This window comes from Schistocerca gregaria, chromosome 5, assembly GCF_023897955.1.
Source record: "Schistocerca gregaria isolate iqSchGreg1 chromosome 5, iqSchGreg1.2, whole genome shotgun sequence".
Classification (NCBI taxonomy): domain Eukaryota; kingdom Metazoa; phylum Arthropoda; class Insecta; order Orthoptera; family Acrididae; genus Schistocerca; species Schistocerca gregaria.
In genome coordinates, this window is record NC_064924.1 from 638074001 (window position 1) to 638098584 (window position 24584).

Consider the following 24584-nt stretch of genomic DNA (forward strand, 5'->3'; position numbering starts at 1 on the left):
GCAGGATCTTAATATTTTAACTATATGTTACATGATGATAATAGAGTCAACTGTACTAAAATCTACTTTATCCATTTAATAGTTTTTAAGAAATACTTTTTTAAATTTATTAACAAAAAATATTAAGTTTTTGCGGCAGGAAATATTTTTTTTGTGAACTTCCTAATGGGGGAATATTAATGAATGTAGTACCAGAGGTGGCTTTTTATGTTATTCAGATTCTCTGAAAATTTCATTCATTTATCTATGATAGTTTCTGATGTAACGGGGCATATGTACTGGAAATTTTAGTTTGCGGGAAATTGACTTTAAAGAAAAACCTTCTGAATTTCGTTACTTACAGTTAAATAAAACTGTTCTGCTGCATATGATGGCCCTCATTTGGCCTCTAGCAGGTCTCCCAGTTTCTTTTTCACCCTCCTGAATGTTTGTCTTCCTTTCTTGGCCATATTAGATGCAGACCTGTCTGCATTGCCTATCCTCATTTTATCGCAATGTTGCACCCCAGTGATCATATTCCCAGATTTTCCAGTACCCAAAATTTTCCAATATTACCACAATTGAATGTAATAACAGCATCATGAACTCCTAGTTTCATTGTATGCATGTCTACAAATACAGTTTTACGAAGGCAGTTCCAAATTATGCTGTTGAAACATTCATTTGGGTTCTGTGTCTGCCTATGCAGACATTTCCTTAGGAGGTCAGGATGAGTCAAGTCTCTGGAAATAGGTTTAATTGCTGTAATAACAGCAGCAGGAAGAGAATGCTGGTGAGAATAAGATTCTGCAGTTGCCTGAGCCCTATCGTATTTGCACCACGAATTTTCTCCTGATGGACACAATCCATGACATGGCTTATCATCAGTAGAGGACTTATGGAAGAATATGGGGCAAACATCTCTCTTCATTGCCTCCAGATTTTCTTTATTTATCCTAATTGCCTGCCCATAGTATATCTGCAAGTTTTCTATTTCAGTTTTAGTTAACCGACCCTGCCCGATCAACAATTTTCCATCTTCTAATTTTCTTCCTCTCATATCAACAGTTTTCTCAGCCTTGTTCCCAAACGTTTTTGAACATGGCCGACAAATTCTGTTTTGTTAATAATGGCATCTCCATATTGCTTAGAGTTCACCACATTGTTATATGCCTTACTGTCACCATGGCCCAAATATTTGGTATACCGTACGCCTCTTGTTTCTATGGAGCAATGAAATATTTGTTGTACTCCATGAACTTCCATATCACCATTTGATCCACTAAAATTAACCACACAGTTGTATTCTTTATGTTCATTGACTTTACAACATTTGCAATGTTTAGATATTATCTCCACATCTAACATCTTACCGGTGTCTACACTTGTGGCACTCACTATTCCATTCAGGGAAGTATATCCTCTTTTCTGCCAACTTCCATCAAGTGCAACAGTAATATCTGAACATACATCATTTTTTTCCACTGCTTCCCTAGCAGTCAGTTTCATGCTTTCTTCGCTGATCTCACATACAGTTTTCTCTAATATTGCAGTCAGTTTTTCAAATTTATTTGGTGGTCGATGTAAGTTCATCACTGAACAAAATGTTCTCCCTGCAGCCATGCCCTTGGCAATGGATCGTAAGACATAAACTAATCTAGTATTGATTTCATAAGGGCCACTTGCATCTGGTTTTGAAGGACTCATAAATGAAATCACAGCTGAGCATTTAGTGCAAATTAAATCCAAGGCACTCTCGCAAATTTTCACACACTGTGACTCACCACACTGTCTACATTGTACAAATTTAGAAATTAAATCTGATAATGTTCTCAAATTTATAATTATGTTACTGCACCCCTTGTCACTTACAGTAAATTCGTTGTAACACTCTTCAAATGGTGAGAGCTTCTTTGATGATGCACTTGTTAAAGAATTACAATTAGAAACATTGTTGCTAGGTGACATAGCCTCTTTTACAGAAAGCTTTCTAAACTTTGTTTCTTCTAAATTATCGTTTCTTGAAAATGTCTTGACGTTTCAACATCTTCAATAAATACAACAAAACACACATAAAGAAGCACTGCAAAAGTAAGTATAACAACTACTCGCAAACACACTTGAACAAAACAAACCACGTGTTTGAAAGCATGTTGTTTACAAACAGCAGAAACAAAATAATATGAACCATTGCATTCTAAGGATAGCCAATGCACTCGGCAGTAAAAAAAAAAAGATATCCCTAATGTGCAATGTAGGGGATATAAAAATCTAAAATATATGCAGAAAAGTGGGCGACAGAAAAGTGGGCGTGGTACATCAACACATGTGGTAGGAAAATGCACTTTAAATACTATAAAAAAAAAAAATCAGCAAAATCCTTTTCAAAGTGCTTAAATAAAACCTTAATCTATCGAAAAATGAAGAAAACTGAAATTTGATTTTTCTGACCTGAACCACAGTGATTTGGGGGAATAATGGGAAACTTTAATATTGTTGCGACCTGACATTAAGAAATGGTTTAAAGCTAATTCACTGTCATTAAGCTTTGAAAAGACCCACCATACACAGTTCAGAAGCTGTGAGAGATTTCCTTTCAGCATGTGTATAATATATGAAGACAGGCAGATCGAAGGGATTGACAGTCTTAAATTTCTGGGATTACAAAAAAATGGTTCAAATGGCTCTGAGAACTATGGGACTTAACTTCTCAAGTCATCAGTCCCCTAGAACTTAGAACTACTTAAATCTAACTAACCTAAGGACATGACACACATCCATGCCCGAGGCAAGATTCGAACCCACGACCATAGCGGCGCGCGGTTCCAGACTGAAGCACTTAGAACCGCTAGGCCACACCGGCCGGCTCTGGGATTACAACTCAATAATAAATTCAGTTGGGAAGGGCATTCCATGGAATTGCTGTAGTACCTAAACAGGTCTTTGTTCGCGATGAGAATGATGTCAGATGCAGGAGATGTAAATATAAAAAGACTGGCATACTTTGCTTATTTTCATTCTATTAAGTCAAATGTGATCGTATTCTGGGGTAACTCATAAAAAATAGAACAAGTTTTTATCAGGCAGAAGCATATAGTAAGGCTCATTTGTGGTGTAAATTCAAGAATATTATGTAGAAACTAGTTCTGGGAACTTTGTAGTCTAACCACTGCTTCTCAGTATATTCACTACTTAATGAAATTTGTTGCAAGTAATATGCCTCTTCTTCCAACCAATGGCTCACTGCATACTATCAATACTAGGAATAAGAACAATCTACACAAAGACCTAAAATCACTTACCTTGGTTGAAAAAGAGGTCCGATATTCGGGACCGCACATTTTCAATAAATTGCCAGCAATCTTTAAAAACAATTTAAACAAAGTTTGAAAGACTTTTTGATAGCAACACCTTCTACTTTATAGATGAATAACTTAACATGGGCTGTTTACACCAGCTTAAGTAAAAATGTCTGTTAGCTTTCAGTTTTGACAGCATTTGGCCACAACAGTCAAGATTAAGTATTTTGATTAAGTATATTGTTGTTAAAGTGCATAACTATGGTTTTTTTTCTGAGAATGTATTAATGCTGTAAATATTAGCAATTCCAGTTTACTGTAATGTTTTCACGTATTTTGACAATATCCTGACAAATGATCAGGGTAGTGAGTATTATATTCAAAGATTTTATGTTGTACTTTCAGACTCGTTCCACACCCATGAGATCATCTAATTTTTACGTCTATGGAATGAAAACTTAATATAATCTAATCCTGGTGATATTATGAGAACAACAACAAGGATTTCGGACAGGAATATCTATTAGAGATGTCATTTTTACTTCAAAATAGGTAGCAGAAAAGAAATGGGAATTTAGTAGACATCATGGTTGCATTCCTAGAGATACAAATGGCTTCAGACACTGTTAAAAGAGAGGAGATATGACTAAGTCTGCATAGACTAGAACTGTCAAAAAGACTGCAACTCTGGATTGGAAATATGTATAACAGATGCCTGAATTGTGTTATAACAGATGGCAAAAAAGAGAGAATGGTTTAGAACAACAGAAGAATTCTACAAGGAAGTGTTCTCTGCACTCTCACCAGTGCTTTTGAATATAGTCATGGACAACATCTTACGGAAAGTTTGTCTAGGGTCACAGCATATGCAGATAATGAGACAGTATGGGAAGAAAATGATCAGAAATTGGAAGCACAACTAAATACCTGCCAGGTGGTATCTGAAGAAGCAGGTATGGAAATAAGCTTATGCGAGGTAATGAAAATCACCACAAAAAATGAAAAAAAGACTTACATAAGTTGTAACTGCAAAATTATTAAAGAAGAGGCACTTTAAAATTTCTGAGAAATAAGCTAACCAGGAAAGGAAAAACCAAGGAAGAAATTTCTGACAGGATAGAAAATTGTTCAAAGTTTTATTATTGTGTATCAGACACAAACAGTAAAAAGAACATGCCTGCCAACACAAAGTTTATGATATACAAATCATATTATCTATCAGTTTTGACGTATGGATCAGAATGTTGGGCATGGACAAAGAAAGATATGGGTAGAATACAACTGACAAAGATGCACTTTATATAAGGGATCCTGGGTAAGATGAGAAGGTAAAGATTAAGAAATTTTAAAAATAGAAAACAAACTTCAGATGAGCCCCCTGAAAGAACTTAAGGAAATTGGTTGGTTGGTTGATCTGAAGGAGGGGACCAAACAGCGAGGGCATCAGTCCCCTCGGGATTAGGGACTGTTGGGGCAGGAAGCCGGCCGAGTCCTTTCAAAGGAACCACCCTGGCATTTGCCTGAAGCGATATAGGGAAATCATGGAAAATCTAAATCAGGATCGGCTGTGTCAAGAATAAGATACAAGAGAATAGTATGGCAGCAATCATGTTGTAGAGCTTAATGGCCTATAATTTGGATAATGTACGTGATATTTTATTCCTTGATGTCTGCTGCCTTAGAAAAAATGTTGATCACAAATTTTAGTAGGATTGGGGTGGGGGGCAGGGGGTCGGGGTAAGGGGGGGGGGGGGGGGAGATGGTGTACTTTTGTTTCTCCACTACTTTGTAGACTTGTATTTAGTATTATAAAAACTTGCTTTTTTTTAAAGCTAACAATTCAATATCAATCATTATATGATACTGTCAACTCCATTTTATGGTGTTTTCAAATGTGTGATATTTACTAGTTTTATTTTATTAAAAAAAAGCATTCTCACTCGAATTTTCTTACCTGATCACCACCCATGTATTCAGGCTGAGTTTTGACTTGAACAAACTTGGGCCGATGTTTCAGCACTCGACAATGTTTTGATGGCGTTCTTTTAGATTCCTCACGTTCTCTGAATTCTTTGATTTTCTTGGGCCACTTTTTTGAAATAAGAGCTCCATCTTCCCAGGTAGCCTCTGAATATGGCAAACTCTCCCATTTTATGAAATAATCTGGGTGTGTTCCTTCTGGCTTCTGAAACTCAGCTAAAGTATAAAACAACAGAGGCTTTAAATAAGAAGTTTGCAGGTAAAAAAATTACATTTTGGAAGCTACAATATTCAATACATTTGCATGTTTAGAGACCACAGAATTCTATCTCATTATATGTTTCTCCTGTCTCTTTCCATTGCCAATAACGGTTGTATCGTTCTTGGCAAGAGCTTACGTTTTATAGTCTCAGTTAACACTTGCATGTGTCCTAAAGACTCAGTTATCACCACTGTCATTTAATACTAATGATGCACATACCAGTAGCAACAAAATCAACTAACCATTCAAATTTTAAATCTTAACAACAAGGTATTAATGCAATGTCTTCCACCATTCAATAACACTAATGTAATGAATTAATTTCACTGAAATGAAGTGAATGAGATTGATGGGAATGAAATCAGTGAAATATATAATGAGACTTTCTGGCAGATTTAAACTGTATGTAGGACTGGGACTCGAAGCTGGAAACTGCCATTTGCAGGCAAGTGCTCTACACACTGCTCTATCCCAGCACTATTCACGACCGTTCCTAACAGCTTTCCCTTCCGCCAGTGCCTCCTCTCTTACATCCCAAACTTCACAAAAGTTCTCCTGCATATTTTGTGAGACTAACACTCCTGGAAGAAAGGATTTTGTGGAGACATGGCTAAGCCAGAGCCTGGGGGATTGTTTCCATAATGAATTTACACTCTCCAGCGAAGTGTGCACTGAGTACTGGCAGAAGTAAAGTTGTGATGGCGGGCCGGGAGTCGTGCTTGGCTCGCTCAGTGAGGAGAACTATTGCACACAGAAACAAAAAGTCTCCCAGGTTCCAGTCTCGGTTCAGCAGACAGTATTACTCTGCCACGAAGTTTCAAATCTGAGCACACTCCACTGCAGAGTGAAAATTCATTCCGCATATAAAGAGACATGAGGGATAGTAATGTCATATCTTAAGAAGGGACTATATTATATTTAGCTCTGGGCAGGAGCATGTAGAAGAACTGTGTCTCAAATTTAGTTAACCAAGCACGAGATAGATACGTAGCTAATACAACAGTTCATCATGGAAGGGACCCTTCATGGTATACAGTCTCTGTTAAGAAACAGTAAATACTGTACAATATGAATGAAAGTATATAGATACAGATAGAGAGATACTAAAGAAAACACATTTGCCTGTCAAAAGGGTAATGTGAGAAGCCTTTAACAACTACCATAAGAAAAGGCAGTCAGTGACCAAGAAAATGTTCCAACACTTATGGATGACACAGGAACTGAAATTAAAGAACGCAAAGCAAAAGCAGAAGCACTGGTGTTTTCAAATGATCCATGAAAACTGAAAACCGCAGAAGGATTATAAATTTACAAAAGGCTCAGGATCAGATGGATCTCTACCAGATTCTTTACCAAATTTGGAGCTGAGTTAGATCTTGTCTTAAGCACAATATACTCTAGATTTCTCAAACAAAAAGCTAAGGCAGTGATTAAAAAAAGCAAAGGTCACACCCGTCAACAAGAAGTGTACTGCCCTACGAAATTACTGTACAATATGTTTGATATACATTAATTGTACAATGTTAAAACATATTCTGAATGCAAACACTATCACATATATGAAATATCTTGTTTTTAGTTTTAGAACTTCAGTTTTGTTTATCCTGTTTGAGATTAGTTTTACATCTGTAATACTGTTTTCAAATTTCTTGTTTCCTATGAACTCCACACATTAATTTCCTTTCTGCTCTGTTCCTGGTTTTAGTTATATTTGCAATTCTATGCCCAACTTTATTTTACGTAACTCTTCTTTCAAGGTCTCTTATCTCTTTTGGCCCATAGTTCTGCAAGTTCTTGCTTCTAAATAAAATTAGTAGAAGTAGAATTCTATTTTATTTTATTTTAAGAGAAGCTACGCCATAGAAATAGATCCAGAGCTAGTCTCATTATTCCTTTATCCTACTACTTCCAACATTCTTTCACTGGGGTCAGAATTCCACTGTCCTAACTACTCATATATGGCAGAAGGGCCTCCAACACTCCTGCCAATGTGCAATACCATGTCAGGGTCCTGAAGGTTAGTACGACATGCACACACAGTTCAGCAGAGTTATGCTCAAGGAAGTCTCTGCTTATGGCTGAGGGCTTCTAAATGTCTCTGCCTAAGATTTATTATATTTATTTTTGTTATGTGACTTGGTGGCACAGTGGTTAAGTGTCAGACTATGGATCCAAAAGTCTTGGGTTTGATCCATGATCAGTCCTAGGACTTTGTCTCTCACTTATCATTTATTTCACATCTGGCAATGTCTGTTACTGTGAAAATCATTGTAGTGTCAAATCAGCTTTCGGGCTATCGACAGCTTTACCTTTTTCATGTACTACCATTTGAGTCATAACAGATATTTATTTAAACGAACTGTTCTGGATACAACATTTGAGATTTATTTCTTTAAATATTCTGAATTAACTACACTACATCATCTTAAGCCTGCTGCTACTTTCATGTATTTTTTTCAAAGTATTCACAGCCTGAGAACATTTTATCCTTCAGAGTGTTCAATTCTTGCCTATGCCTTTACATCTCAGTTGTTTGAAACTTAACAAACAAGTGAGGAGCTCTGCTATGACTAGAAGTAACATTCAAAACATAATACTGACCTTTCAAAAGTAATTTTATATCTTTTGGGGACAAAGGTGAGAAAAAGAAGCAAAAATGGCTCAAACAAGAGCAAGTGGAGATGTTTTTGTAGATCAACTGTAATTAAACACGAAGCAGGACACATCACATGAACAGAATTTAATACAAGCAGAATACATCAGATACAATTTAAAATCTGGACAACTGAGAATTTCCTTGTCACAAGAAGGCATTCCAGAGCACACTGCTCAGAAAGCGAATTCAGTGTGGTATTTACATCTGCATGTAGACTTTCCTTACACTTCAACTTCCAATAACACCTGAATTAATATAGTTACTTTCTATGAAACATTTATAAGGACAGACTACTAGATATCAAGTAAAAGAAGTGCTAAGCAGTAGACAGGCATGTAGAAAAGGCATACAATTTCTTAGCTTTCTGACAATCAGACAAATTCCTTCTTCAGAGCTGCCCCAAACACACACACACACACACACACACACACACACACACACACACACACACACACACAAGTATCTCAAGTTCTCTTTAGAAATATATTCTTCTATTATTCAATGGTAATATAATAAATCATTGCAGTCAACACTTCAAGTAAGACTCTCTTCCCAGCTGTAGTTATTTTCCCCCCTGAAGTGCTGATGATGAACCTGCCCCCCATTCAGTCAATGTGTATAGTCAGCAGGGATCTTGGGCGAGGAATCATGTACCCTTCCTGATACATATGTGAACTGTTGTGGCCTTCAGTCCAAAGACTGATTTGAAGCAGCTCTCCACACTAATCTATTCTCTGCAAACTTCTTAATCTTTGGATACATACTGCAACCTACACTCATTCAAACTTGCAGTCAACCAATACCTTCTTTTAGTCAAGTTGTGCCATAAACTATTCTCCCCCCCTCAAATTCAATTCAGTATCTATAACTACATACATACTCAGCAAGCCACCGTATAGTACATGGAGGATGGTACACTGTACCACTAACTAGTCATTTCTGTTCCTGTTCCACTTGCAAATAGAGCAAGGGAAAAATGACAGTATATATTCCTCTGTACAAGTCCTATATTACTTTATGTCTAATTCCACTGGGAATTGCGTGCACCACGACCATATTATTGTCAATATATTTTGGATAATTGGCAGCAACAGCTGTAAAGATTGAAATCCTTTATTTTACAAATCGATCTCGGTCACTGTGTAACTATCTTCAGTGCAGACTATTCGAACCTTGTAGGCTCAAATCATGACGACACAACATTTTCTATGAGGAGTAACATGTACTGGGATACTGTTATAATTACTTCCAACAGATATCTTCACTTTTGAATTTGCAGAAAAACCTTTCTTGTGACCTTAGCAGTTGCTGATCCAACACACAGTGAGCTCACTGTATGTTGGATACTGAGATATTTAATCGACATGTCTGTGTCAAACAGCACACTACTAATGCTGTATTCGAACATTATGAGTTTGTTTTTCCTACTCGTTACATTTTTCTACATTTAGATCTAGTTGTCATTCATCACGTCAACTAGTAATTTTGTCTACATCATCTTGTATCCTTTTACAGTCACTCAACGATGACACCCTCCCATACAGCACAGCATCATTAGAAAACGGCTGCAGATTGTTGCTCACCCTGTCTTCCAGATCGTTTATGTTTAAAAACAAAGATGATGTAACTTACCAAACGAAAGCGTTGGTATGTTGATAGACACACAAAAACACACATAATTCAAGCTTTCGCAACCAACGGTTGCTTCATCAGGAAAGAGGAAAGGAGAGGGAAAGACGAAAGGATGGTGTCTATTAACATACCAACGCTTTTGTTTGGTAAGTTACATCATCTTTGTTTTTAGATATATTTTTCTCATGTGGAATGTTTCCCTCTATTATATTCATATCATTAATTTGAACCCAACAATTACGTTTGTTATTGTCACTGTTGCATTTCGAAATCTTTTCTGTCATCTTACTTTCTCTTTCTGTTTGTGCCAGTAGTTTCACTTTGTATTCACCTTCTCCTTTTTACCGTAATCGACCATACAATTTTATCTTGCCTATATATACTCAATAATACATAACCCACTTCCAAACCATAACAAAAAAATTTATTTCCGCTTTCAACACTACCACTGCTATAAAATCAACCGTTCCCAGTTCACAAACAGTTCCTTTCACCTATTAAACAACCATTTCGGCTAGTTCTAACAACTTTCGCTTTATTTCCATTTCCGTTTTTCCCACATCACTGATCATTTTTAGCCGCTTCCCACAGGTTTTAATGTCATTATTTCTTCGTCAGACAATTGTTAGCCTCATTTTCATAATCTGCCACCACAAAACCACTCCTTTTAATACATTTACATGCGGTTTTTTTCGATATTTTCCCAAATTTCTCCGCCCTTTAATGTGTTTTGGCAGCAACACTATCACCTAAACTTTGTGTACATCATTGTTTACCAACCCAATTTCACCACAGGATCCAAATAGCTCAGCTTTTACCAACACTTTTTCGACTTTTTTCACAGCAGATCTCCAGTTGCTTTCTAGTTCACCTTTATCTCTTCCCATATATTTTTATTTTCATTTTCATTTCAGCTTCATGTTACACTTTCTACCTTCTAATACCATGTCACCCTCACAACATCCACTCTCCCTTAAAACCCACATCCTTTCGTCTTTCCCTCTCCTTCCCTCTTTCCTGATAAAGCAACCGTTGGTTGGGAAAGCTTGAATTTTGTGTGTGTGTTTGCGTGTCTATCAACATACCAACACTTTGGTTTGGTAAGTTACATCATCTTTATTTTTAGATATATTTTTCCCACGTGGGATGTTTCCCTCTATTATATTCAGATCATTTATGTTCATAGAAAATAACAGTTGTCCTATTACATGTTACTGGGAACCTATTCCATATGCTCGTGCCTTCATTAAAAGCCTGCACTGGGCACTTCGTTAAATGCTTTTTGGAAATCTAGGATACGGAACTTGCCTGTTGCCCTTCATCCATAGTTTACAGGATATCATGTAAGAAAAAGGTGAGCTGAGTTTAGCGTGTGTGATGCTTTCCAAAACCGTGCTGATTCGTGGGCATTACCTTCTTGGTCTCAAGAAAATTTATCATATTCAAACTCAGAATATGTTCAAATTCTCCAGCAAACCATTGTCAAGGATACTGGTCTCTAATTTTGCAGGTATGTTCTTTTACTCTTCTTATATTCAGCAGTCACCTATACTTTTTACCAATCACTTGACACTTTGCACTAAATGAGATATTCCCAACAAATGCAACCTAACTACTGGGTCAATGCTGCAGAATACTCTTTGTAGAACCACAGTGGCATTCCATCCAGATACAATGACTTATTTGCTTTTAACTCTTTCAGTTGTTCCTCTATGCCATGGATGCTAATTATTAAGCACTCCATACAGGAGTCCATGTGATAGTCAAAAAGCAGTATGTCTGTAAAATGCTCCTGTGTGAATGAGTTACTAAATGCGAAATGTAAAACTTTGTCTTTTGTTTTGCTATCTTCTAGTGCCACACAAGACTAAATAATGACTGACTGGACAGAAGCTTTACACCTGCTTAGCAGTTTTCTCTGTAAGACCTTTTGCTAAGGTCTGATAGTGGTAGTAGTTCCATGTCTCAACACTGTTTTTCTTTTTTCCTGCAGATGCATGAATTTCTACCTTCTTTCGCCTGGTCATCATTTGTGCTGTCCCTTTTGAATAGAGTACGTTACTGCCTTTACTTCCTCAGCATTTCCCGAATTTAATAAATCAAGGTGGGTCTTTTCTGTCCTTCATCCATTTACTTGGCACATACTTCTCCACAGCATAGTTTACAATCCATTTACACTTTACCCACAATTTCTCTGCATCATATTGGAGATAAATGATGTTCATTCACTGTCCAAGTGGGATGCCAAAAACTGCTTGGCTGTTCTTTCTGGCAGAAATACTTTCCTTGCCTTCTTGATTGATTTATTAATTTTAGTAACAGTAGTCACTATGATGACATCTATATAGAAGCAGTCGGTAAGGTCAGGCCTCTTTGCAGTGACAAGGTCTAACGTATTTGCGTTGTGTGTGTGGGCTTTTGAACTACCTGCTCAAGACAGTTTTTATAAAACTGTGTTCAAAGGTACTTCACAAGACTGGCTATCTGTACACCTTGCAATGTATCCACACATGCCCCAGTCTGCACTTGGGAGGTTATAGTCGCCCCCAACTAATATTGCATGGTCTAGGTATTTCTGTGTTACTGATTACAGACTTTCTTTGAATGACTCTAAAATTGTGGGATCCCGTGTCCTGTAAAAACATCTATCAATTAATTTGAATTCACTTGGACCTGTTATATGTGACCAGATAACTTAGCACTCACAGTCAAATTCAATATTTTTGTCAACTGCAATCAACCCTCCCCCTCCATGGTGTCTTATCTGTCTTTGCAATATACATACATGAATAGTTAAATACCTTCTATTTAGGGTTTCAGGGCACTCTTTGTCCTGAAAATAATGTCAGCAAAGAGAAATTTCTCGAAGGCAGTAAACTCTGGATATTCGTTATTAATACTTCGATAATTTACTGATAAAATTTTGAGTTGAAGTGTCAGTACTCTTAATGTGGTTCTATTTCTCTATCTGTGTGTTGTCTGACAAGTGATCTACATATCCCACATGTGCACTCCACAAGTACTATGCTACCCAAGTAGCTGTTTCCTTTGTGTAGTGCAGCCATAATCTATCAAGGGGAGCCCAATAGCCCACCCGATAATGCAGGTCCAGAAATCGGCAGCCAATGTATTAGTTATTCAATATATGATAATCTCCAGCAGCCTTCTGTAGCACTACATATCAAAAGTTTATATTTTCTTCTTTTCTGCATTGTTTACTGTCTACATTTCATTTCTGTACAAAGCTTCACTCCAGACATTTATCATCAGAAAAGACTTCCTAAAACTTAAATTTATATTAGACATTAACAAATTTCTCTTTTTCGGAAATGCTTTTCTTGTTGTTGGGGGTCTGCTTATTATATCTTCTTGACTTCGGCTATTGTCAATTATTTAGCAGCCCAAATAGCAAAACTCCTCTGCTACTTTTAGCATATAACTTTGTAATATCGTTCATCTGTCCAATTCAATTCGACTACATTCTGTTACCCTCATTTTACTATGGATTTGATTGATCTTACAACCTCTTTTCAAGAGCCCTCCATTTCATTTGAACAACGTCATTGGCAAACATAAAAGGTCTTATTTATTTCCCTATGAACTTCAGTTTCCTACCAAAATCTCTCCTTGATATCCTTTACTGCTTCTTAAAGATGCTCACAACTCGACTAACCGGATTGCTCACTATGCAGCTTCATATCTTTTGTTCTATGCCACTTCTACTTGGCGAGTCCCAATCAATCATAAAATACATACATCCAGGCTTTTTCACCAACACTCGAAATATGTGAACACACAAACACACACACACAGAATTATTAGCTTTCGCAACCGATGGTTGCTTCTTCAGGAAAGAGGGAAGGAGAGGGAAAGACGAAAGGATGTCGGTTTTAAGGGAGAGGGTAAGGAGTCATTCCAATCCCGGGAGCGGAAAGACTTCCCTTAGGGGGAAAAAAAAAGGACAGGTGTACACTCGCGCGCGCGCGTGCACACACACACACACACACACACACACACACACACACACACACACACACACACACACACACACACACAAGCGGACCATCGGTTGCGAAAGCTAGTAATTCTGTGTGTGTGTTTTGTTCATTGTGCCTGTCTGCCGGCACTTTCCCGCTTGGTAAGTCTTGGAATCTTTGTTTTTAATATATTTTTCCCATGTGGAAGTTTCTTTCTAATTTTATTTACATCATAAATTGATTACTAAAGTATAACTAAGACAATGCTCAAGAAGACCTACCTATAATCCTCTCCACATTATTATAACTTTTCAGAAGTTCACTCATAAGTTCCATTTGGCAATCAAAGTATTCAATATCCTCAGGGGTTGCATGCTCTTTCCATATTGACAATTCTTCTTCACGTTTAATGTAGTTCTCTAGCTTTTTTATTCCTTTCACCTATAAAAAGAAGGTAGGAAATATAACCTTGTTGGAAAAATAAATATGGCACATACAGTGCAGCAAATTTAGGCAGCAACAATATTGTCAGATTTACATGAATGATTTCATATTATCAATATTATAATAAAGATAGATTGATGCTCACCATAAAGATGACACATTGAGTTGGAGACAGGCACAATGAAAAAGACTATTAAACCCTGAGATTTCAGCCGCAGCCTTCTTCAGAAGCAAGCGCGCGCGCACCCACCCACCCTTCCAACCCCCCCCCCCCCCCCCCCCACACACACACACAAGCGAGCACACCTTACACGTGTAGCGAGAGTGGTCAGAGCAAGCGGTTATGTGTGAATGAGGTAGGCTTGCTTGTGTGAATGTTTGTGCATTTTCTATTCTGAAGAAAGCTCAATATTTAACAGTCTTTTCGTTGTGTCCGTCTGCAACTCAATGTGTCATCTTTATGGTGATTAGCAGTCTATCCTTTTCGTAATATTGTTATATTCCAACTTGGACTTTCCATTGTTTGATTTCAAATTGTGCCAGAAAACCAACATACCTTTTGACTTTTTAATGATTCTTCTGATTCCCATGTGTTATGGATATGCGACCAACCTTTCCATTTTATCAAGTACTGTAATTCACTATTCTCCAAATCAGTAGGATCAAAGTCTTTGTTGGGGTCACCATTCTCTTCCACAGCATATACAGTCGTCATATTGCCAGTAACTAGGTATGGAAAAAATTGTCATTATGTTGATTATTACATCTGAATTTTAAGGCTGGATACTGATTTTTTTTCGGAAGAGGGAAACTTAAGATATGCAATGCAAATTTTGTGGTTAGAGAAGGCAATGTTATGAATTTAAATGATGACGTACCTCCCTTTTTACCTCTCCTCCACGCCAACACTTTTTCAATAGTTTCAGCGTTGTCAGGTTCTGCTGGAACAACAGGCTCTGTCCAGTCAACTTCAACCAGATCTTCTGAATCTGTTTTCTCATCTTCAGATTCTTCTTTGTAGCTTACCCCAGTCGCTGCTCTTCTGTTGGTATGCCTGTACATATTACAACCTCAACTTAGAATATGACAGGATAAGAGGATGACAGACATGTGTTTTAATTTGGTGACACTTAATTTATCATTGCAAACACAAATTACTCTTGTGGTAAATTACTGTTTGTGCAGGCACACTGAATTATGAAATTTCTATAGTTCTAACTCTTCTTGTAATTCACTTTGTGCTAGCTCTAATCATTCCTGTTATCCAGATCCTGCATAGAATGTAAGAGCTAACACAGTGAAACAGCACTTTATCATGATAAATAGACAAATAAGTACTAATGTAAAACAAGGAAGATTAACTTAATTATTTCTTCTCCTACTAATTTTGTGGTCATTGGCCCAATTCCTGATAGGGATGGGGAATTTTCCTTGTTCTAGACCCTCCGTGACAGCCCCAAATCCACTCACTCTGCTGTCAAAGTGAGTATCAGGAATCTTTCCTGAGAATAAAAGGCAACCAGGGTGTGGGGCCCACCACACCATGCCCTCCTAGCACAGCAGCAAATAGAAAGTCTGCACTGTACTTGCAGTAAGGTCAATAGTCTGGTCACAAGCTTGCGACAGAGAATTTATCTTTTCCCACTCATTTTGAAGCTAATCAAACACACTTTCAGTGTCTTGACAGCAATTCAAAATTATTTTGATATGGATATTTTATGCTTTTCCCAAATTAAATTGTAAGCTTTGCTCCTCTTAGGATTAGCAGTAAAGATTGCTTAAATAATTTTCATCAAATTTGCTTAAGATGTCTTTCGTTATTGAAGACTGCAGTAATTTTTGAACTTGCCTTTGGTTCTCAGCATCTTCATCTGTATTAAAACTTGATTCATCCGAAGTCTCGCTGTATTTCCTACGTGAAGACTTCTTTCCTTCAGGTTTATGACGCACAGGTCTTGTCTTTCCCTTCCTTGAAGGTGGTTTGCTCCTAGGAGGTGGCACACCTTCATCTTCAGACTCTGAGGTATCAGAATTCCACGTATTGGAGCTGCAAAGAAAATCATTATGTTCAGAGGAACATTTAGTACTCCAACAATAAGAACAGTGAAGACTACACATGCTATTCATAAATGTGGAGATGATATTCTAAAAAAAAGCTAAATAAGTACAAAAACTGAGAATACCAGCAATTATTTGTCAGGTCAGTTTTCATTTCTGGGTTTACTGTTCTCTTAATATTTCACTATGATGATTGGTATGATTCAGGAAAGTCTACTTAAAGATAGCTGGCTTAAGATATGAAATACTTTCTCTCACTTATGACTCCAGGATTATAACCGAATGCATAGCCAGGCAATGAATACTTCAAATTCACCAAATCAAGGCATTTGATTTTACAAGGAACAAAAAAGTTTTTGACAAATTAGACAACAAAACTATCAACAGTCATCACCAGTAATGCTGGACAATTAACGATTTATACAACTGCTCATTTTCAACCTACTGCATAACATTATAAATAGGAAATGAAATACAGCAAGCCTTCAAATTATTACAGCTTAAATTTCCCTAACACTGCAAAGGTGTGCCCTTTGTTTTCTTGATACACACAATGCCATTTTGATAAACTCTTACGGAGTGTTTGTGTATAACACATGCGTGCGAGAAAGAGAGAGAGAGAGAGAGAGAGAGAGAGAGAGAGAGAGAGAGAGAGAGAGAGAGAGCTGCCAGGCATGGGTAAGAAAATTTGTCACACCCTAACATTCATTGTTGTAACAATATTCTGCACAAAGGAAGAGAGTAACTTCATAGGAAAAAGTAAAAAAAGTGCCATACTTTATTTTAATCTTTCACACTTACATGACTACTTTGCAATTCATACTGAAATGCATGGCAAGCAGTTCATCAAACCACCTTCAGACTATTTCTCTACCATTCCAGTTCCACATCCAAGTCACAAAGACTGAAGATTTCACTGAAAGCTTGTCATCTGAACTCTCAAGTTAACTGTGCATAATCTCAACATGCCTGTTTCAGAGTTGCCAAGCAAATGATGAGCAGCTGCATCAAAAAGATGACTAAGCATTACATATTAACATACCGTAGCGCAATGGTTATACAAGCGCCACTTGACATACAGGTCACTGAATTATGTGAAAGACAGGAAAGATAGATCTTGAAGAAATTCGGACTGTGGAACAGCAATGGGCAGCTAGAACTGTTGAAACCAAAAGCCAACAGATGTGCAGTGAGATACTTTATTCAGCTTGTCTAACTTAATACTTCTGGTCCTACCAGAACAATGACTAGTTCCCAGTGTGCGTACTTTGAAATACATACGAAAAAAAATAAAATAAATATAATTACTGTCTTTCCTTAAATGCAGATGAATTTTGGGGCACATGTATGACCTGCTGTTGCTTACATCCTTTTCAGAGCACTACTGCTACAGACAGTATTAGCAAACAGCTGACATTATCCCCAGTGGTATCTTGAACACATTCTACTTGCACTGATTAGTTACTGTGAACATTTATTGCACATGGCATGAAAGAATTCCTCAACAAAATGTCTGTGACTTGGAACAGTAGTTTTAAGGAATAATAGATTTTCATGCCATTTGAGACTCTCCTAAGTATACAAAACATCTTCAATGAAAGAAAGTCTTAAGCTCTTGTTTTCTGTGAGACTGGTTCTCCACAGCCTCCAGCTGGCTAGCAGCTGAGGTACAGAAGTTGTCCTGCAGTATTCGTGTGGGATGCCCCACTCCTTCATTGTCAAATCACAGGCAGTCCACTAATGTATGCAATAGTACCTGTGCAAATACTGCAGACATATATTTCTAAGTGGCAATTGTTCATATCAGGTGTTTCTTTTTTCCAATTCTGCACTCAGAAATATGGTGGTGATGTCCAAGATGGAAGCAGATAGTGAAAACAGGAATACCATCATGGAGTAGATATAAATCAGGTGGAGCAGGACACACTGACTAGATTTTTATGGTTTATGATACTGTAACAGAATACCAGAGGGAAGACTCCTACAGCTCCGAACATCTTAGCTTGAAGTATGTCTGGAGGAAAATATTTTATTTTTGTGGTTTCTATGGTACTGGAAATTGGGTTTGTCAACTGTCAAGTATTTTGTTATGGAGAACAAGGACTATCCTCACTCAACTGTAGTTACTGTTTCAATGTATTTGCCATTGATTACAAAGCAACTACACCTTCATTTTTGGCTCCTAAAGCATTGTTATTGATGTCATACATTACCACAAGTATATCCTGTTAATGTACTCCAGCATCCTCTAGTATGGAAACTATAAGACTGTCAAGTTCAGATGAATTTGCAGTGCATGAGAGCTGAAGCGTAAACACTACAAAAGGTGCCATGAAACTTCAAATGTTGGAATTATGCAGAGACCAACTATGAAGCCCTGAGTGGCAAGTTCAGCCACTTGATGAATAGATTTTCTTTCTTCACACACCATGTCATCTTTCCCTCAGATACTGAGAGAGTTATGCCCTAGATTATTCTGTTAAGTTTTGGTAACTGTGAGTAGTGTGTGTGGAGTATGTGTTGTGTATGTGCAGCTGGAATGAGAGAGAGAGAGGATAAGGAGGAAGTCTGCACAAAATGGTCTCCAACTGTAATGTCCCCATCCCATGGGTGAATCACCATACACAATATCACATGGCCCCCATCATGACACAGTGGGAACATTTGGAATTTAACCCTGAATAGTGAAGCAAATTCTGGTGATCAGGAACTTTTCTCCACCACTCTCCTGCCCTTACTGGTCCAACCCTGATGGTGAAAATTTCTTTCACCACTTCTAAGTTGAGTGCCCCTGTACAAATGTATGTTAGTGTGCTTGACTACAACGGTAGTATGCCTCTAATGAATATAAAGAAATTTATCTAAAGGCAATTCTTTTCGACAAGTTTCATGGAAATTAAAGGTTTTTTTTTTATGAATGATTATTTTTAGAATGGAACAATCTAATTTTATAAATGAGTATGTACAATGCAGCATGGTAGAGACAAAACTACAGTAGACATGTTCCTACAACATACTTCTTTGAAGACCGTTTAATTGTAGACTTTTTCTTCCCCCTGTCACTGGAATCACTTTCAGCTGCATTTAATCTCTCAGGTTCCTTTCGGAAACGCCCTGATCTTCTTATTCCATATACATCTGGATTGTCTTCCCAGCACTGAAAAAGTAACAGATACATATACGTATACATATAAACACTCAACAGTCTCTAAATAAAACTTTTTGTATGCATATTGAAAAAGGTAAATGAAAGTATTACATGATGTAAGAAAAAGCCCAAGGAAAAAGTATAAAAATATCGTTACCAGTCAAAAATATTATTGTGCTGAAACTTATTCATTTGAGATGGATTTCAGGCTCTGACTAACATAAGTAGTAGATTGTCATTAATACAGAATGGCTAGTGCTTGGGAGTGACAATTCACATTTACAGTGGAAATTATGCTTTTCCACTACAAATGTGGCAATAGAAAGTGCTAGTAGAATGTAAATAATTTTGTTGAGATGTTACCTTCACTTCTAAATTACTGTCATTTCAACGCTGATTTGCATATTTTATCACAAATCTTTCGGGACTGTAGGTTTTCAAATTCTGACTGGATTCATTTCTTCAAATGCTCAACAACATGATTTCTGATTGAATAAAACTCATGTTTTAGTATTCCCCAGACTGGAAAAACCATGGGTGTGAAATTTAGGGATCACGGTGTTCATTCAATAGCACAGTATCCCAACAGCAATCCATTCATCACAATTTTCATTGAGAAAGTCTTACAATTACTCCATAAGGCAGGGGTGCTTGATCTTTTTGCCTCATAAACTTTTCCTTAACTGGCTGGAGATGCTCAATAAACAGACAACTTTCTAGTTCTAACAACCCGAAGCATGTCTAAGTAATTTACAGGACTGAAAATACTGCTAAAAAATAATGTCTGATCACCCCACTGCCGACAATCCCCACCCATACACTCTCTCCAGGAGAGTTTAACTCTGTCTCCATTGCTACATAATGATTTGTAGAATCCCAGTGGACACAGTTGTGATTGTTCATTCTGCCATTTGCCCTAAAATTCACTTTGGCTCTCCAAAGAATACTTCTGTAATAAGTGGGACTGGCTTCTTGTCGAACTGCGTACAACTCGCAGAATTCCATACACCTTTACAGATCATCTACATTTAAGCACTGACCTCTTGGGTAAAATATTCCGGAGGTAAAATAGTCCCCCATTCGGATCTCCAGACAGGGACTACTAAGAGGATGTCGTTAGCAGGAGAAAGACAACTCGCGTTCTACGGATCGGAGCGTGGAATGTCAGATCCCTTAATCGGGCAGGTAGGTTAGAAAATTTAAAAAGGGAAATAGATAGGTTAAAGTTAGAGATAGTGGGAATTAGTGAAGTTCGGTGGCAGGAAGAACACGACTTATGGGCAGGTGACTACAGGGTTGTTGTTGTTGTCGTCTTCAGTCCTGAGACTGGTTTGATGCAGCTCTCCATGCTACTCTATCCTGTGCAAGCTGCTTCATCTCCCAGTACCTACTGCAACCTACATCCTTCTGAATCTGCTTAGTGTACTCATCTCTCGGTCTCCCTCTACGATTTTTACCCTCCACACTGCCCTCCAATGCTAAATTTGTGATCCCTTGATGCCTCAAAACATGTCCTACCAACCGACCCCTTCTTCTAATCAAGTTGTGCCACAAACTTCTCTTCTCCCCAATCCTATTCAAGACCTCCTCATTAGTTACGTGATCTATCCACCTTATCTTCAGTATTCCTCTGTAGCACCACATTTCGAAAGCTTCTATTCTCTTCTTGTCCAAACTAGTTATCGTCCATGTTTCACTTCCATACATGGCTACACTCCAAACAAATACTTTCAGAAACGACTTCCTGATACATAAATCTATATTCGATGTTAACAAATTTCTCTTCTTCAGAAACGCTTTCCTTGCCATTGCCAGTCTACATTTTATATCCTCTCTACTTCGACCATCATCAGTTATTTTACTTCCTAAATAGCAAAACTCCTTTACTACTTTAAGTGTATCATTTCCTAATCTAATTCCCTCAGCATCACCCGATTTAATTTGACTACATTCCATTATCCTCGTTTTGCTTTTGTTAATGTTCATCTTATATCCTCCTTTCAAGACACTGTCCATTCCATTCAACTGCTCTTCCAAGTCCTTTGCCGTCTCTGACAGAATTACAATGTCATCGGCAAACCTCAAAGTTTTTACTTCGTCTCCATGAATTTTAATACCTACTCCAAATTTTTCTTTTGTTTCCTTTACTGCTTGCTCAATATACAGATTGAATAACATCGGGGAGAGGCTACAACCCTGTCTCACTCCTTTCCCAACCACTGCTTCCCTTTCATGTCCCACTACTCCTATAACCCGCATTCCTATTTTCCTATGCGGGTAAGCTACTACATACAGCATAGTGAAAGCATTATTGTGGCCAAGATAGATACGAAGCCCACACCTACTACAGTAGTACAAGTTTATATGCCAACTAGCTCTGCAGATGATGAAGAAATTGAAGAAATGTACGATGCAATAAAAGAAATTATTCAGATAGTGAAGGGAGACGAAAATTTAATAGTAATGGGTGACTGGAATTCGAGTGTAGGAAAAGGGAGAGAAGGAAACATAGTAGGTGAATATGGATTGGGGCTAAGAAATGAAAGAGGAAGCCGCCTAGTAGAATTTTGCACAGAGCACAACTTAATCATAGCTAACACTTGGTTTAAGAATCATGAAAGAAGGTTGTATACGTGGAAGAACCCTGGAGATACTAAAAGGTATCAGATTATATAATGGTAAGACAGAGATTTAGGAACGACGTTTTAAGTTGTAAGACATTTCCAGGGGCAGATGTGGACTCTGACCACAATCTATTGGTTATGACCTGTAGATTAAAACTGAAGAAACAGCAAAAATGTGGGAAATTAAGGAGATGGGACCTGGATAAACTGAAAGAACCAGAGGTTGTACAGAGTTTCAGGGAGAGCATAAGGGAACAATTGACAGGAATAGGGGAAAGAAATACAGTAGAAGAAGAATGGGTAGCTCTGAGGGATGTAGCAGTGAAGGCAGCAGAGGATAAAGTAGGTACAAAGACGAGGGCTGCTAGAAATCCTTGGGTAACAGAAGAAATATTGAATTTAATTGATGAAAGGAGAAAATATAAAAATGCAGTGAATGAGGCAGGCAAAAAGGAATACAAACGTCTCAAAAATAAGATCGAGAGGAATTGCAAAATGGCTAAGCAGGGATGGCTAGAGGACAAATGTAAGGATGTAGAGGTTTATCTCACTAGGGGTAAGATAGATACTGCCTACAGGAAAATTAGAGAGACCTTTGGAGAAAAGAGAACCACTTGTATGAATATCAAGAGCTCAGATGGAAACCCAGTTATAACCAAAGAAGGGAAAGCAGAAAGGTGAAAGGAGTATATAGAGGGTCTATACAGGGGCAATGTTCTTGAGGACAATATTATGGAAATGGAAGAGGATGTAGATGAAGATGATATGGGAAATAATATACTGCGTGAAGAGTTTGACAGAGCACTGAAAGACCCGAGTCGAAACATGGCCCCGGGAGTAGACAAGATTCCATTAGAACTACTGACGGCCTTGGGAGAGCCAGTCCTGACAAAACTTTTACCATCTGGTGAGCAAGATGTATCAGACAGGCGAAATACCCTCAGCCTTCAAGAAGAATATAATAATACCAATCCCAAAGAAAGCAGGTGTTGACAGATGTGAAAATTACCGAACAATCAGTTTAATAAGCCGCAGCTGCAAAATACTAACACGAATTCTTTACAGACGAATGGAAAAACTAGTAGAAGCCGACCTCGGGGAAGATCAGTTTGGATTCTGTAGAAATACTGGAACACGTGAGGCAATACTGACCTTACGACTTATCTTAGAAGAAAGATTAAGAAAAGGTAAACCTACATTTCTAGCATTTGTAGACTTAGAGAAAGCTTTTGACAATGATGACTGGTATACTCTCTTTCAAATTCTAAAGGTGGCAGGGGTAAAATACAGGGAGCGAAAGGCTATTTACAATTTGTACAGAAACCAGATGGCAATTATAAGAGTCGAGGGGCATGAAAGGGAAGCAGTGGTTGGGAAGGGAGAGAGACAGGGTGGTAGCCTATCCCCAATGTTATTCAATCTGTATATTGAGCAAGCAGTAAAGGAAACAAAAGAAAAATTCGGAGTAGGTATTAAAGTCCATGGGGAAGAAATAAAAACTTTGAGGTTCGCCGATGACATTGTAATTCTGTCAGAGACAGCAAAGGACTTAGAAGAGCAGTTGAATGGAATGGGTAGTGTCTTGAAAGGAGGATATAACATGAACATCAACAAAAGCAAAACAAGGATAATGGAATGTAGTCTAATTAAGTCGGGTGATGCTGAGGGAATGAAATTGAGAAATGAGACACAAAGTAGTAAAGGAGTTTTGCTATTTGGGAAGCAAAATAACTGATGAAGGTCGAAGTAGAGAGGATATAAAATGTAGACTGGCAATGGAAAGGAAAGCGTTTCTGAAGAAGAGAAATTTGTTAACATCGAGTATAGATTTAAGTGTCAGGAAGTCATTACTGAAAGTATTTGTATGGAGTGTAGCCATGCATGGAAGTGAAACATGGGACGATAAATAGTTTGGACAAGAAGAGAATAGAAGCTTTCGAAATGTGGTGCTACAGAAGAATGCTGAAGATTAGATGGGTAGATCACATAACTAATGAGGAAGTATTGAATAGGATTGGGGAGAAGTGAAGTTTGTGGCACAACTTGACCAGAAGAAGGGATCGGTTGGTAGGACATGTTCTGAGGCATCAAGGGATCACCAATTTAGTATTGGAGGGTAGTGTGGAGGGTAAAAATCGTAGAGGGAGACCAAGAGATGAATACACTAAGCAGATTCAGAAGGATGTAGGTTGCAGTAAGTACTGGGAGATGAAGAAGCTTGCACAGGATAGAGTAGCATGGAGAGCTGCATCAAACCAGTCTCAGGACTGAACACCACAACAACAACAACAATGCAAATGGAATACACCAGGACTAAGCGATTGGATAACATCAACATTTTTTCTTCTTCTAACTAGTGAGAAGGATCCGTAATTCAAAAAAGGCTTCAGTGTATTGTAATCAGTTTCTTTCATGACATGTCAATCCTTTTAAAGTAACATAGAATTTCCAAACTTTTCTTGACCCGACACATTTTCTTCAGTAACTCTATCCACTTCATATTTTTTTCCATAAGGTGCTTTCAC

At 37.8% G+C, this 24584-nt stretch overlaps 1 protein-coding gene across 2 annotated transcripts in view; it reads right to left on the bottom strand.

Moving 5' to 3' along the window:
* Positions 1-24584, bottom strand: part of LOC126272430 (chromodomain-helicase-DNA-binding protein 1) — a 112972-nt gene that overhangs the window by 59212 nt on the left and 29176 nt on the right. For both annotated transcript variants that reach the window (XM_049975299.1, XM_049975300.1), the window contains exons 4-9: positions 19305-19444; positions 16079-16276; positions 15108-15283; positions 14786-14955; positions 14067-14226; positions 5233-5474 (exon numbers count right to left, since the gene is read on the bottom strand). In XM_049975299.1, coding sequence (XP_049831256.1) covers positions 5233-5474; positions 14067-14226; positions 14786-14955; positions 15108-15283; positions 16079-16276; positions 19305-19444 — 1086 coding nt within the window. The remainder of the gene's footprint in view (positions 1-5232; positions 5475-14066; positions 14227-14785; positions 14956-15107; positions 15284-16078; positions 16277-19304; positions 19445-24584) is intronic.